Below are 16,163 nucleotides of genomic sequence, written 5' to 3' on the forward strand. Positions count from 1 at the left end.
CATCACATCACATCACATCACATCACATCACATCACATCACATCACACTGTATCACATCTCCAGACCAAAACTAGCTTCATTTGTGTTTTATTTACATGCAAACCAAATTATCAACACTTATCTAAGAATTTACTGTCCACAATGAAATTAACAAATCCCTCAAAGTTACAAGTCTCTTTAATAGTTTTATATTTTTCCTTTTCCATATTACCTAAATGGTTCTACACAATCTTTCAGTCCATTTTGTAGCTATATTCCAACTGTGTTGATTTTTATTATTTGCAAACAAATGTGTAAATAATACAATAAGCATGCTATCTGTCTCCAAACTTCTATAATCTTAAAAATGTAACAGCTAAAAGGCAAGAATATTATTTTATTAAAAAGCCACAGTACACAGTTTCCATCCTGTTTTACAATAAGATAGCCGATGCATTATTCATTTTGCAACCTTGTAGAGCTGTGATGAAAGCAATTTGCATGTATGCAGTGATTTTTCTTCCAAAGAGCTTGGGTACAAGAATCGTTTCTATCTCACTTGCCTTTATGGGGCCTTAATCTAGAGTCTTGTGACTATGAAATCTGATTTGTTTTTATCATTCCTTTCATTCTAAGAACATATTATTTCACATTGAAGCAGGTAAGGCCCAGCCACAGTAACAAGTTCTGTGCATGTCTCAGCAATATTATCTTTCTAGTATTAAATTCTGGCCTTCCTATTAGCAGTTTTGTGCATGACCTAGAGTCTTTTATTAATTTCCTCCTGAAAGAATAATTAGCCTTATCATACACAGATTATCTTTTAAAGGTAACATTTGTTTCTTTAAGACTATCAATGATCCTTTTAAATAATGATTTTAACAAGATTTACACACGCTTTTAAAAATTGCTGTAAGCATACAGCCATTTTGGGGAGGGGGCAGCATGAGTAGAGGGTGAAGCAGATACTAAAGAATGTCCCTTGTGTGAAAAAGAATCACTAAATCAAACTCCAGATCCCAAAGATGTATAGCATGCAAAGCAAAAAGTTAAGAGAATCATCACCTTTGCACTTTGGCTTGGTACTTAATACCGTGTATGGTACACAGTAAGTGCTGGATAAATGTTTATTTTAGTAAACTTATTTTTTAAAGTCCTTTGAAGCAGCAAAAGTATGCCATGAACCTGGAATTGGAAGGATAGGGCTGAAGAATCAGCATCTTCTTAACTGAGAAGAATACACACAAGGAAGAAGTGTCTCAAACAGGCAGGCCTCTGATTGCTATAGCGCAAGTCCTGATGCTCCAGCAGATGTGGCTAAAGTGATATGCAAGTGACCATGGACTGGGCTCAGAGCTCAGGGACACACAGACTGCCAGTGCTGGCACCTCCCATAGAACCTTCCACATTGCTAGGAGGCTTGTATGTGCTTGTTACAGAGACAGAAAAAATATGGGTTTCTTTGACTTTTTATAAAGCAACCTTTGCATTTTTTAAATCAATTCTATAATGTTAAGGGTTTCAAAAGACTAAGGAAAAAAAACAGTTTTCTTGAGATATAATTCACATCCTATAAAAGTCCCCCATTTAAAGTGTATAAGCTTAGGGGTTTTTAGTGTACTCAGAGTTGTGTAACTACCACCATAGTCTAATTTTAGAATATTTGCACCACCCCACAAAGAAACTCAGTACCCATTAGCATTCACTCCCCATATCCCTTCTTCCAGTCCTTAGCTCTAGGCAACCATTAGCCTACTTTCAGTCTCTGAAATTTGCCTATTGCACATATTACATAATAATGGACTCAAATAATATATATCTTTTACAGCTATAATCACTTAGCATAATGTTTTCAACCTCCATCCATGTTGTAGCCTGAGAATATCTGTATACAAGTTTTTGTGTAAATATAAGTTTTCATTTTTCTTTGTGTAAATATAAGTTTTCATTTTTCTTGTACATTATATAGGAGTAGAATTTCTGGGTTATATGGGAATTCTGTGTTTAACATTTTGAAGAAGTGCTAGTTTTCCAAAATGGCTGCACTGACTTCAGCATCCATCAACAACAAATGGATAAGGAAGATACGATATACGTATCTCTCTCTCTCTCTCTCTCTCTCTCTCTCTCTCTCACACACACACACACACACACACACACACACAAACACACACACGAATATTACTCAGCCATAAAAAAGGTGAGATGTTGTCATTTGGGACAACATGGATGGGCCTACATTACAGTGATATGTGGAATCTAAAAAACAAAACAAATGAATAAACAAACAAAAGACAAATCAGGCCTATAAATACCACAACAAACTGATGGCTGCCAGAGGGAAGGGGGTGGTGGGATGGGCAAAATGGATAAAGGGAAGTAAAAGATACAGGCTTCCAGTTGTGGAATGAATAAATCATGGGAATAAAAGGCACAGCATAGGGAGTATAGTCAGTAGTACTGTAATAGTGTTGTATTGTGACAGATGGTAGCCTTGTGGTGAGGGTAGCAGAACACATACAGAGGTTGAATCATTATGTTGTACACCTGAAACTAATGTAACATTGCGTGTCAACTATATTCAAATAAAAAATATATGGAAAAAAATTTAAAAACGGCTGCACTATTTTACATGCACTATTTTACATACCAGCAATGTATGAGGGTTACAATTTCTCCTTACCAACACTTGTGATTGTTTTTTGGATTACAGTTATCCACATCTCAATGTGTCCTAGTATCTTATTGTAGTTTTGAGTTGCATTTCCCCAATGGCTAATGATGTCGATCATCTTTTCACGTGTTTTCTGGCCATTTTATATCTTCTTCCAAGAAACACCTATTCAAATCCTTTGTGTGCTTTTTTAATCGAGTTGTCTTTTTATTAAGTGCTAAGAATTCATTGTAGAGTCTTGGGACACTTGGTGGCTCAATTGGTTGAGCATCCAACTTTTGGTCTCAGCCAAGGTCATGATCTCATAGTTGTGAGTTTGATCCCGCATTGGGCTCTGTACTGACAGCTGTGGAGACTGCTTGGGATTCTGTCTCTTCTTCCCTGCCCCTCCCCTGTTTTTGTTCTCTCTCTCAATCTCAAAATAAATTTAAGAAATTAAAAAATAAAGAATTCTTTCTAGAGTCTGGATATGTCACTTATCAGGTATATAAGTTCAAATATTTTCTCCCATTCTTTGGGATTTGGAACAAAATTAAGTTTAAAGTAAAAGTACCAGCACTTGATTAAACAACGGCAGTTTTAAAATAAAAGTAGAATAGAAATGAAGCCTCATTCATTCACCCATCTAACAAACACTTAATGTGTTAGGAAGTGGGTTTCCTTTCTTACGTCATTTCTATTTGATAGGAAATAATTAATATTTATTTTGTTTGTAAACATTTCCAAAAGTGCCTTATTTCAAAATTTTCATTAGTTAAATCTTTCTGAGTTTTATTAGCAATCAAGTAAGAAATCGGTCGCCCACATGGTGCGCACAGAATCTTTTCAAAAGAACCTAATTTTGTTTCTCTGAAGTACACTGAGGCAGACTTCCTTACCTTATCATTCCAGAACCTTTTATGACTGCGCAGTATTGCAATTACCTCCCTATCTTCATTATCATTAAAGAAAAACATTTTGATAAACTCACATATATTTGTTTAATAGGTGACAAAGTATCTCATATTTAAAATCACAATTCTATTTGATGAGCACCTTCAGCTTATACGTAAGAGTGAACATATTTGTCTTTTTGAACATCATGACAACTATCAGAACCACAGAAAGTATATGTTAAAAGACTACTTTGATTTATCAAATATTTTGTGATGCTTTCTTCATGTGCACTGCGGGAAACTGATACATAAATATGGACTATTCTACAATAATTAAGGCAGTGTTCTTACATTTAACAGGACAAACATGTGTGCAAAGGAAGGAAATAAAATCATTTAACATACACAAATTTTAAACAGATTGTCAGATAGTAAGGTATGAAAGTTGTCAGATCTTGTCTATCAAGCAGGCTCCAGAATATCAACCTCAGTGGGAACTTGGCTTTCGTGGCACTTCTGGATTGGAAATAAGGAACCACAGCATAAAGACCCTCTTTCCACTGATGATCTTTCTCCGTCACTGCTTAGGGATATAGGAATTAGTAACAGATGGAGGCTTTCTCCGCTTTCAGCAGCCTGAGAATACGTAAAATCAGGAAAGAAGAAATACCTTCTACATAGTTACTAAAACCATATTTGCCCATGGAAAATGAATCCTTTTAAAGTAGCTGACTGCCTGCTAATATATAATGAATAACCACTTATTTGGGAATGGGTTACAAGGTATGTTGTGGTTGTCATAGGCAGTGGGAGACACTGTGATTCCTTACCAAGTTTGGTGACAGGAGCGACTGAAAGTGAAAAAGAACACCTGCATTCGCTATCTGGTCCAGCCACCTTCTGCTGGCCTCCCCGGTGTCCATCTCATTGTCTTTGCTGCTGTCAAACATCTGGTTTAAGGCTGCCATAAGCTGCTCAGAGAAGGCACAGACTGTGGCCACAAGACTCTGGCAGAAAACCATGTCTCTTCGGAGCTGTGTCTCACTGTCTGTAACCCAGGAGAACATAAAGACAGTTTTGAAAAATGCCACAGGTAAATAAAACCAATTCATTAAGCATTTATATTTGCTGTTATTTCATCCTTTCACTATACTCAAACCATGTGGAAAATGTGAATCTGAACTCTACTAATGAGCATACATTTTAGCAAATATGCTAAACACCAAAAAAATTTAAAAACCATTAAAATAACTTTGGTTAATTGGTATTGTGACTTTATTTTGCAATCATTGAATTGTTCTACAAAACCCAAGGGAAAAAAGGCTTTATTTATTGATGTGTTTTTTTTTTCTGATGGAACACGATTTGTTTGTTTCATGATACTTCCTAAAGGAAATTCAAAGTTCAATTTTTCAGTTTGTGCTGGCAAATGAAATACATTATTAATACTAAATTTTTTAAGTGATCTAATAAACTTACTCTAATCTTGTTAACATGATACGCACATGGGGAAAAGAGTATTGATATCTGATTGTTTATAACAATAAGCAAATCTGGATCTCTTAGATTCACCTAAGGAAACTTCAGGAGTCGTAAACATGTCCAGTTTATAAATTCTTATATTTCTTTGAAAAAAGTAATGTATTTACAGTTTTAACATATGCTGCTTTTCACCAGGATTCTTATTATGCAACTGGTTGGATTTTTGATGGACCCACACTGAAGGTATGTCTACCCTGTGAATTGCCACTTGGGCCACCATTTTTTCCAAGTGGAAACAAGCTTGCCTCTGAGAACCTGATCACAGGGATTCACTTCTTTGGGTGTTTGGATACATACAAACTCCATGAACTATATAAATAAAAGCCATAAATTCTGTGCACTGAAAAATCGCTTATACTAGAAGAACAATAAAAGTGAAAATACTCATTTTCTTAAAAATGTACTGATTATTTCAAGGGCTCAGAATTTTCTGAAATGAAGAAGCATTGTCAGTATTAGTGTAAAATATAGGTATAAATTTAGCCATTATTTAATGAGTTCTTGCTTTTTTGATAAAAAGGCACGATTTTTAAGTTGTTTAACAAGAACACTGATCATATGTTTTTAATAACCATCAAAGGCATGTGAACACATAATGTAACTGCTATGTATTACCTAGTTTCACTATTAGTAAAAGCTACTCTTAAAAAATTTATGAGAAAAAGGATTGGGTATTTAAAATATTTAATTTCATAATGAAAATATCCACTTATTATGTTGAACTATACAAACTTGCTGCTATACTAGGTCAAAATGGTTGAATATGGCAATTCCATATGGTTCAACTTTTTAACTTAACAACATGTGTTAGACATTTCCCTTAAGCAATTATATACCATGTGTCTCATTCAAATAGATGGAAAAGAGGGTTTTACAGGTAACTGTGAAATAGCCAAACTGAGAAAAAACTGTCTAAGCCTCAATTAAGAAAAAAGCAAAACACTTTTGTTTTCTTGTTGTGCACAATTTTAAAAGTGTTGTGCACTTTTAAACAAAGTGTAGACATTCAGCAACTATTTACTGAATTAATAAATGAAAATGATGAACCAGTAGAGCAACTAAGAAACCAATTAAGTGAAATGAAAATGCATGAGCTCATTCTCTGACTTCTTGAAATGCCTGGATTTAGTTTAACCTAAAAGGATAATTCAGATGGTTTGGGAGCCAAAACGTGTAGCTGCAGTACGGGGTTCAAGACAGAAACTACATAAAATTGCCCTGTATCTTTCTTGTACATTCTTGCTTTGCTTTTCTGTTGTCCTATAGTAAAGCAGAAAATCTGGGAAATTAAAAAAAAATACTAGTAATTTTAGCAGGAATACTCTCACCTATAACCTGAGAATAATTTCACAATAAAAACTGAATCGGAAAGAAATGCTTTATATGAAGAATGGAAAGCTAAGGTCTAGAGAAGGAAGGATCCAGTTCCACTGAGAACTTTAGAAGCGATCACAAGGGTTAATAACTTTGCCACTAGTAGAAATAATTATCTTCAAATTGCTTTGGGGAAGCAATGCTCAAATTTCTTCCCATTTTTTAACCTTAGAAAGAATACTCAGATGTTTATTCTACACTCCACTACTATATTGTATATGCATTTAAAGTCAAATAAAATTTTCATTCAACCTCATTACCAAATCAGATAATGATCACACAAAGTTGTATTTGTTCATTAATTCAAACTTTTCACACTGAATACACCACAGGAATTAAACATGGCACCAGTCACTGGGGGTATGAAGACATCCAAGTTGAGGCCTCGGCCATGTCTGTGCTCACAGTAGAGTCACAGAAGTTGATATGCAAGATGCCCTTGGACCACCAGCCATTTAAATTCCAAACCAACATATTTTTAAATAAAAAATATTTTACAAATGTTTACTACTTCGTGAGGTGATTTTCAGTTGTACTTTCCTATTTTCAAAAGAGTAAATGACTTGTTTGCATAAACTTCAATATGCACATCATATTGAGATTTTCAAATAACTTTTACACATTATCGCTTCCCGGTGAGTAACAAAGGTAGAAAACTCAGAGTGGCAGAAAGGGGTCTTTACGATCTATCTATCCTCAAGTTAGGTTGACAGCTTATGAATGCATTACTTCCCTCCATTCATCCCTACACCAGCAACAATCTTCACAGGCTTGTTGTGAGAATACGATAAATCAATGTATCTGAAAGCAGCCAGGACCCTGGCTGTACAGACCTCTCCTCTTTGAGCCACACACTACTGCTCAGGTTCCTCAAACGCTAAATGCTCTTACAGCTCACGCCTTGGGGCCTTCTGGCTGCAGATACTTTCTCACCCTTTCCATTAGCAAACTTTAAGTCATCTTTAAGAGTCAACTCCTTGAACTACTGAAACCCATTGAACTTAGGAAATATTACCTCCCCTGGTGAAATTTCCCCTCTCCTTCAGGAAGTATCCTGCACTTCTTGATCTGCCACCACAGGCTCGGGGGCATCCCTGTACCAGACGGCTAATTACTCAGCGGTGTGAGAGTTTGTTTATACATTTGGGTTCCCCAAGAGACCATCAAGACCAGCCGAAGTGGCATATAATGTGAATTATGCTCATGGACCTAGAGACATATAATCTGACTTCATCTACCCATTCCATCCATTTTAAACCATATAATCCTAGGTATCAGATTCCCACATATAATGAGGTATTTCTACCTCTTAGACCTACATACAATAAAGATAAATGAGATAAAGCACTTATCAAAGTGAAATTGCATAGCATGATTATTGTGATTCTTCTTTTCTCCAGCATCTAGCAGGGTGCCTGGCACTGAGTGGAGCTCAGTTCTATTGCTAAATAGGGAAGGAACCACACGATGAACAAAGACACCAAAATAAGCAAACTCCCAGCAAAAATGAACAGGTCTTTTCTTATAATTACGCAGCTGTTCAAAATTCACAAGTGTCCATCCTTCCCCAAAACTATTCTCATTCCTCATTTTTATCAATAAGAATTACAGCAAAAACAACAACAGCTGCTTCTAGCTTCTAGCAAAATAAGAAAGGCACGGAGAGCTGTTTTTTTGGTGACAGTTTGTTTACTGTTTTTGCAGAATAAGAATTCTTTTCTAGTGGGAATACATTCAAAACAAATGGATGTTTTACTTATCAAAGGCTTCCGTTTCATTCCAGGATTTAAGCACCTACTTAAATTCACCTTCTACAAACATGTTTTAAAATAGTAACACTTAATTTACTCTCCACTGTTTAAAAAGCTCAAATTCCATAGCTGGTCTAAAAAAGAATGACATGGTTTCTAGACACACAAGTAATCCTAGTCATTATTCTGAGACTGTAGGGAAAAGAAAAAAAAAAGTAACAACAAAGAAATAAAAGAGAGATGAGAGAGACAGAGAGAAAGAGACAGAGAGAAAGAGAAAGTAATAAAAGTGAGCTAAAAACAATATTTAGCAGGGCGACTGGTGGCTCAGTCGGTTAAGCATCCGACTTCAGCTCAGGTCATGATCTCATAGTCCGTGAGTTCGAGCCCCACGTCGGGCTCTGTGCTGACAGCTCAGAGCCTGCAGCCTGCTTCAGATTCTGTGTTTCCCTCTCTCTGCCCCTCCCCTGTCTCTGTCTCTAAAATAAATTTAAAAAACAAAAAAAACAGTATTTAGCAGACACCATCTACCCTTCACCTGTGGAGAGCATAATTCTGCAACCGACAACATGGAGTAATCTGGCTGCATTCTGATGCTACCCTATATATGAGGGAAAAGAAGAGTGAGTAAATAAAGTAGGAAAAAGGAGAATGATGATGGGAATAGAAAAATAAAATTGAAATCAAAATAAGGATCTATAAGAACAGCCATTTAAATACTAATGAACAAAGCAATGTGTTCCAGGACTACTTCTGGAATTGGCATAACGAAGTTTGAGTTTCCTCTGCCACTTACTATTAATGCATTTACTCAATAAGGCATCTAATCTTCCAGATACTCAAAAATATGTGTTGAATGAATACATTTACCAGTTATTATTAATTAGCCTGAATGTTAATTTTTTTCCACATTTAAAACTATGGAAAAATAATATTCTCACAGAGTGATTGTGAGGACCCAAGGAAATCCATAAGTATGAGGTATATCAACTGTGTGGTTATTAGGAAAACTAAAAAAAAGTAGATATTTTGTTATTATTATTACTCAGTCAAAAAAACAAGAAAACACTTCTTTAATTAAAGCAAAAATCAGCCAACAAACAAAAAAAGCCCTCTGGTTAACTTGACTCATTCATTCACTTATAATTTAAATTTTCCAGGTATGATAGATTGTAAAAGACCTCTCCTTCTAAGTACAGTCCACTTCTCCACCCCTTGAATCTAGCCCAACTACCTCTTTGTTCATAAACCAAAGTTAGACCAGTTTCACAATAAATGCCATGTACACAATTAACTTTACCAAAACCTGCTTCCTTCCTCCTTTTTAATTATATTCTGTGTCTGTGTGTGTGTATATATATATACACACATATATGTGTGTGTGTGTGTGTATATACATATATATATATATATATATATATATATATACACACATATATGTGAGAGAGAGAGAGAAAGGGGGAGAGAGAGGGAGAGAGGGGGAGGGGGAGAGGAAGAGGGAGAGGAAGAGAGGGAGAGAAAAGATTTGTATTTTATTTTTCTCCTTTTTTTAAATTTAAATTTTATTTAGTTAACATATAGTACAACATTGGTTTTAGGAGTAGAATTCAGTGATTCATCACTTACATAATACCCAACGTTCATCCCAAGTGCCCTCCTTAATACCCCTCACCCATCTAGCCCATCCCCCACCCACCTCCCTCCATCAACCCTCAGTTTGTTCTCTTTCATTAAGAGTATCCTGTGGTTTGCTTCCCTCTCGTCTCTCCCCCCCGCCCCCCGCTTCCCATATGTTCATCTGTTTTGTTTCTTAAGTTCCACATATGAGTGAAATCATACGGTATTTGTATTTGTCTTTCTCTGACTTATTTCTCTCAGCAAAGTACTTACTGTCTCCATCCACATCATTGCAAATGGCAAGATTTCATTCTTTTGGATGGCTGAGTAACCGTCCATGGTGTATATATACTACATCCTCTTTATCCATTCATCAGTCAATGGACAGACAGTTGGGCTCTCTCCATAGTTTGGCTATTGTTGATAATGCTGCTATAAATACCTGGGTGCATGTACCACCTAGAATCTGTATTTTTGTATCCTTTGGGTAAACACCTAATAGCACAATTGCTGGATTGTATGGTAGCTCTATTTTTAGTTAAATATATATTTATATACATTTCCATGTTTGTACTATAACTGAAGATGAGAATGTTTTGTGTTTTCATTAAAACTAAGTATTTTTTAAAAATCTTTGCAAGGCTTTAGAGTAAGTATGGATCATATTTCCATCTAATCTGTTAAAGGCATTGCTGTGATATCATGACACTTCTAAGGTCTCAGGCTACAATAATTTCAAATAATAAAAATAATGAGAAATATTACCTGAATATTCAAGAAGAGCCAGGAGTATCCTACACTTCACCTCTGCAGAAAAAGAAAGCATAGCAGTTAGTTGTTCAGTCTTTTTTTGCCATTGACACCACATTTTAACTGTGTAGTAAAAATTAGCACAACCTTACTCCATTAGATAATACAAATCCCATTTACTTGACATGCTATTCTTCCTATCTACCTATATAAATTCTATCCATTTCTCAAGATGCTAAAATCCTTCCAGTTCCAAATTAAATTAGTCTGTGAAACACCCTTCAAATTCTGCTTCATCCTTTGTAAGTCACCCTTAGCTGCTGTAGTTTCCATGGTGTTCTCTAAACTCCTACAGCTATTGCGGTCTTGATCAATAAACTCTCAAACGGCATTTTTTCTTAGTTACTTAAACTTTTAAATGTCGTATATGCATTTATAAACTTTATCTATAAATATACATATTTTATTATACATCATATATTAGAATTATAAATTAATTACACAGATTATGCTTGTAAGTTATATAATGTATATCTATATAATCTCTCTATATATAGACTTCCTGTCCTATCTGTATGTCAAGATACTGTCCTAAAGTGCAGAACAATACTAAATATTTCCAAATACTCTTTTTCAGAACACATCTCCAAACGAGGGCAATCACAAATGTTCAATAAATGATGTGTATTAACTTCATACTCATTGCCTTACTTCTAATTAGTAAACAGTTTACTTGCAATAAGGAAATATGAAAATATTCAAAGCTTCTTTATGTGCTAAAGATTATGGGAAATAAAAGGTTAGGTTGCATCCTGTTCCAGACAGGTTCACAATAGAGTCAGAGTGACAAAGTTACCTGATAAGAAATGTAGGAAATACTTGAGAGGACGTTACATTTTACAAAGAAGATAATAACACGAGAATTTCAGAGGCAGGAAAGTATGAGAAAGAGTCAGAAGAACCATCTGTTATAGTCATCCCCTCTTATCTATGTGGGATATGGACTAAGACCCCCAGTGGGTGCCTGAAACCATGGATAGTGCTGAACCCCATACAGACGATGTTTTTTCCTGTACATACCTATTTATTACAAAGTTTAATTTACAAATTAGGCACAGTAAGAGATTAACAAGAACTAATAATAACATAGAACAATTATAATAATCTATTAAGTTATGTGAATATGGTCTCTCTCGCTCTCAAAATATCTTACTGTACTGTGTTCAACCTTCCTCTTGTGATGATGTGAGGTGATAAAATGCCTACATGATGAGATGAAGTAGACATTGTGATGTAGTCAAGCTACTACTAACCTTCTGAGGATAAGTCAGAAAGACGATCTGCTTGTTGACTGTGGTTGACTAAGGGTTAATGAAACCAAGGAATGTGTACCAGCTTTGTGGTATTCGGAAAATTGCTAAAGTACACTTAACCCCTGAATAACAAAAGTTTGAACTGCATGGGTTCACTCATATGTGGATTCTTTCAATAAATACAGTACAGTATTGTAAGTGGATTTTCTCTTCTTCATGATTTTCTTAACGTTTTCTTTCCTTGGGCTTACTTTATTTTAAGAATATAGTATATGGTACATATAACACACAAAATATATATTAACTGAATATTTATGTTATCATATTATGAATATTTATGTTATCAGTAAGGTCAGCAGTAAGCTATTAATAGTTAGGCTTGATGGTGGGGTAGGGGGAGTCAAATGCAGATTTTTGACTGTGTAGGAAATCAGAGCCCCTAATTCTCATGCTGTTCAATGGCCAACCATACTTTGACTTTCAATGTGCTCATTCATAAGTGATGATAACACCTATCTTATCTATTTCAGGAGCCTGTGTAAAAAAATAAAAAGGGATATATATTAAAAGCTTTGGAAAATTATTTAAAGAACCGTGTACCTGTGAAGCATTATTGTTATTATAACCTGGATCTAGCTAAAGTTGTATAGAATTCTAAGTGAGTCCTGAAATGTTTTTAAACATTTTTGAAAGTTACATTGTCAAGGGAGTAGGTACATAGCCTAAGAGTGGGAAAGAGTGCTAGCAAGAGAATACAGTAAAGAATGAATACCAAATTTCCAACAATCTAGCATAGAAAATACTTTATTATATAATTTAGAGACTGAGATTAGGATATAGTTAGATACCCCACTGAAAAATGGCTTCCACCATCAGGCTGATGAGTTTAGACTTATCTAACAAAAATCACTGTAAGGTTCTGGGGCAGGGTACCAGATTATTAATATGATATTTTAGGAAGATGAATATAGTATATAGTAATATATAAACCAGAAAAGATAGAGACAGGGGAGTCACCAGAAAACTATCCTAATTACTGAGGTAAGGAGAAAAAGGGGGAAATGGAGACTTATGATTTAAAAAAAGGAGAAGAAGCTCTTTAGTTGGGACAACAGCAGAGAAAAAAATGGGGAAAAAAGTAAGTTGTTGAAAAAAATGATAGATTTTGAGAAAAGTACAATATTTGTAGGGAGCAAGAGTTGCAAATGTGTTCGCTAATAAACATTTGAATTTAAGGTGATGATGGGTCCAATTCTACCACTAATCTCGTGTGTGTTTTTTTCACCCCATACTACCAAGCAATTATTCAACACTCTCGGGGTATCCTACAATTCGACTCACTTCTGGCATTATTGACCTAAAGGCAGCATCAGATCTCACAGGGCAAAAGCTCAGTCCCACAAGACTGCCTGCCCACCCCCCCACACACACTTCAGGTGCCACCTGTCAACAGGTGTCACCTGTGTTTCTGACTAACTAGCTACAGACTGGAGATTCCAACCACTCCTTCCTTAAGTTTGATCAATTTGCTAGAGTGGCTCACAGAACCCAGAGAAACATCTAAATCACCAGTTTATTATAAAAGGATAGAACTCAGGAGAAGCCAGAAGGAAGAGATGCCCTGGGAAAGGAAGGCATGGGGAAATGGTGCAGACCTTCCATGTTCTCTCAATGCACCACTCTTCTAGAATCCACCTGGACGCTCTTCGAATCCCATCCTTTTGGGATCTTATGGAGGCTTCATTACATAGGCATGATTGATTAAATCATTAGTTACTGTTGACTGAACTAAATCCCCAGGCCCTCTCCCCTGGGTGGGGAGGGGGATGGAATTCAGAAAGTTCCAACCCCCTAATCACAGGGTTGGCTTCCTTGCAACCAGCCCCCATCAGTAGAGGTTTTCCAAAAGTCACCTCATTGACAGAACAAAAGACACCTTTATTGTTCTCCTCACAAAAAATTCCAAGAGTTTTAGAAAATCTGTCAGGGATAGGGTCAAAGACCAGTTACATATTTCTTATTGTAAATCACAATATCACAGTGGGCTAATCAAGCAAAAATATCTTCAGTTGGCTGATAATTTGAGACCATAATTTAGTGTAGCGTTTAAGCAGGAGACAGGCATCAACTTTGTGACACTACACAATGAATCTATCCACCATTTAGCCTACTGTTTTTTCTGCTCTCTTCTGCCCTCAGTTTAGCAGGCTGTGAATGGATGAATGACATAGTGTGATGTAGTTTAGGAATGACACTGTAACAGTGTTTCCTATATAAAGATCATATAATTGTTATGTGTTTATATCATCTTTGATATACACTTGATAGGATATTTTGAAATCAGAGATGAATGAATGATGAGGTTCAGACCCACTATCCCAAAATATGACAATTTATCATACTGAAAATTTAACATGAAGGAATTTGAGGAACAGCAATGTACAGAGGACTCTCTGCTTCTCCCCTGAAGCAGGTCATAAAACCTTCATGCAAGAAGTGCCTTCTCAATCCCAGAGGAAAAGAACATCCTTATCTCAGAACATGGAGGGATACTGAGAGGAACAGGCCTTGCTAAGCTTCCCCCAGTTTATTACCCTTTGTTCATACCCTTTTGTCCTATTCCATTTTCCGAAAATTTTCTACCCTTCATCAAACTTAGTTAAAAAGCACTCAGGTTTAACCATTTTTTTCTGGTCTTCATTTCCTTACAAAGTCTCCCATGTCATGTAAAAGATACTAAATAAATGTATATGCTTCTCATTTGTTTTTTTTGGCTGACTAATTTATAGGATCCCAGCCAGAGAACCTAGAAGGCTAGAAAGAAAAAGATTACCTTTTTCCTCCCTTACAGGAACATCAGAATGGGGTTATCCCAGCTACTTATATAAACCATGAAATGCTGGCAAGCTGACATTATGTTGAATTTCTAGCCAAGACCTAACCCTTCATTAAATAATCCCCTATATAAAGACAAATGGGAAATAGAAAATTACTTTTAAGTTGAATAGGATGAATTCATGATAAACTGGTGAGGACTTAAGATGAAAAGTAATATTTTTAATTAATTAATTATTTATTTTAGAGAGAAAGAGAGAGAGAGAGACAGAGAGAGAGACAGAGACAGAGAGAGAGAGAGAGAGCAAGCGGGGGAGAGGGGCCGAGGGAGAGAAAGAGAATCTTAAGCAGGCTCCATGTGCTCAGCAAAGAGCCTGACGCAGGACTCGATCCCACGGTCTTGGAATCATGAATTGGACACTCAACTGACTGAGCCACTCAGGTGCCCCCAAAATGTAAGGTTTTTTAAATGAGTATCAGTAAAAGTTAAGCTTTTTATATTGCATTAGAAAGTGTTTAAATGTTAAAGATAAAGCTCCTCAAAAAACAAAAGGGAGTACTGGAAGATGGCGGCGTAGGAGGACGCTGGGCTCACCGCGCGTCCTGCTGATCACTTAGATTCCACCTACACCTGCCTAAATAACCCAGAAAAACGCCAGAGGATTAGCAGAACGGAGTCGCCGGAGACAAGCGCAGACGAGAGGCCCACGGAGGAGGGTAGGAAGGGCGGCGAGGCGGTGCGCACTCCACGGACTGGCAGGAGGGCGCTGGGGCGGAGGGGCGGCTCGCCGGCCAAGCAGAGCCCCCGAGTCTGGCTTGCAAAAAGCGGAGGGGCCTGACGGACTGTGTTCCGACAGCAAGCGCGACTTAGCGGTTGGGAGGTCATAAGTTAACAGCTCTGCTCAGAAAGCGGGAAGGCTAGAGGACAAAGGGAGGGAGAGCTGCTGAGCCCCCGGACCACAGAGCTCAGTTTGGTGGGGAACAAAGGCGCTCGCCAGTGCCATCTCCCCGGCCCATCCCCCAGCCAAAATCCCAAAGAGAACCAGTTCCTGCCAGGGAACTTGCTCGCTCCGCGGAAACACCCAACTCTGCGCTTCTGCGGAGCCAAACCTCCGGCAGCGGATCTGACTCCCTCCTGCTGCCACAGGGCCCCTCCTGAAGTGGATCACCTAAGGAGAAGCAAGCTAAGCCTGCCCCTCCTGCCCCTGTGCACCTTGCCTACCCACCCCAGCTAAGACGCCAGATCCCCAGCATCACAAGCCTGGCAGTGTGCAAGTAGCCCAGACGGGCCACCCCACCCCACAGTGAATCCCGCCCCTAGGAGAGGGGAAGAGAAGGCACGCACCAGTCTGACTGTGGCCCCAGCGGTGGGCTGGGGGCAGACATCAGGTCTGACTGCGGCTCCGCCCACCAACTCCAGTTATACACCACAGCACAGGGGAAGTGCCCTGC

General features: G+C 37.3%; 1 protein-coding gene across 1 annotated transcript in view; it reads right to left on the bottom strand.

The window, feature by feature from the left end:
• Positions 1 to 16,163, bottom strand: part of PREX2 (phosphatidylinositol-3,4,5-trisphosphate dependent Rac exchange factor 2) — a 309,933-nt gene that overhangs the window by 85,683 nt on the left and 208,087 nt on the right. Inside the window, exons 31-32 of the mRNA XM_040487649.1 lie at positions 10,579 to 10,620; positions 4,360 to 4,577 (exon numbers count right to left, since the gene is read on the bottom strand). Of these exons, the coding sequence (XP_040343583.1) occupies positions 4,360 to 4,577; positions 10,579 to 10,620 (260 nt within the window). The remainder of the gene's footprint in view (positions 1 to 4,359; positions 4,578 to 10,578; positions 10,621 to 16,163) is intronic.

This window comes from Herpailurus yagouaroundi, unplaced genomic scaffold (assembly GCF_014898765.1).
Source record: "Herpailurus yagouaroundi ecotype Mexico unplaced genomic scaffold, PumYag 165, whole genome shotgun sequence".
In the NCBI taxonomy this organism is placed as follows: Eukaryota; Metazoa; Chordata; class Mammalia; order Carnivora; family Felidae; genus Herpailurus; species Herpailurus yagouaroundi.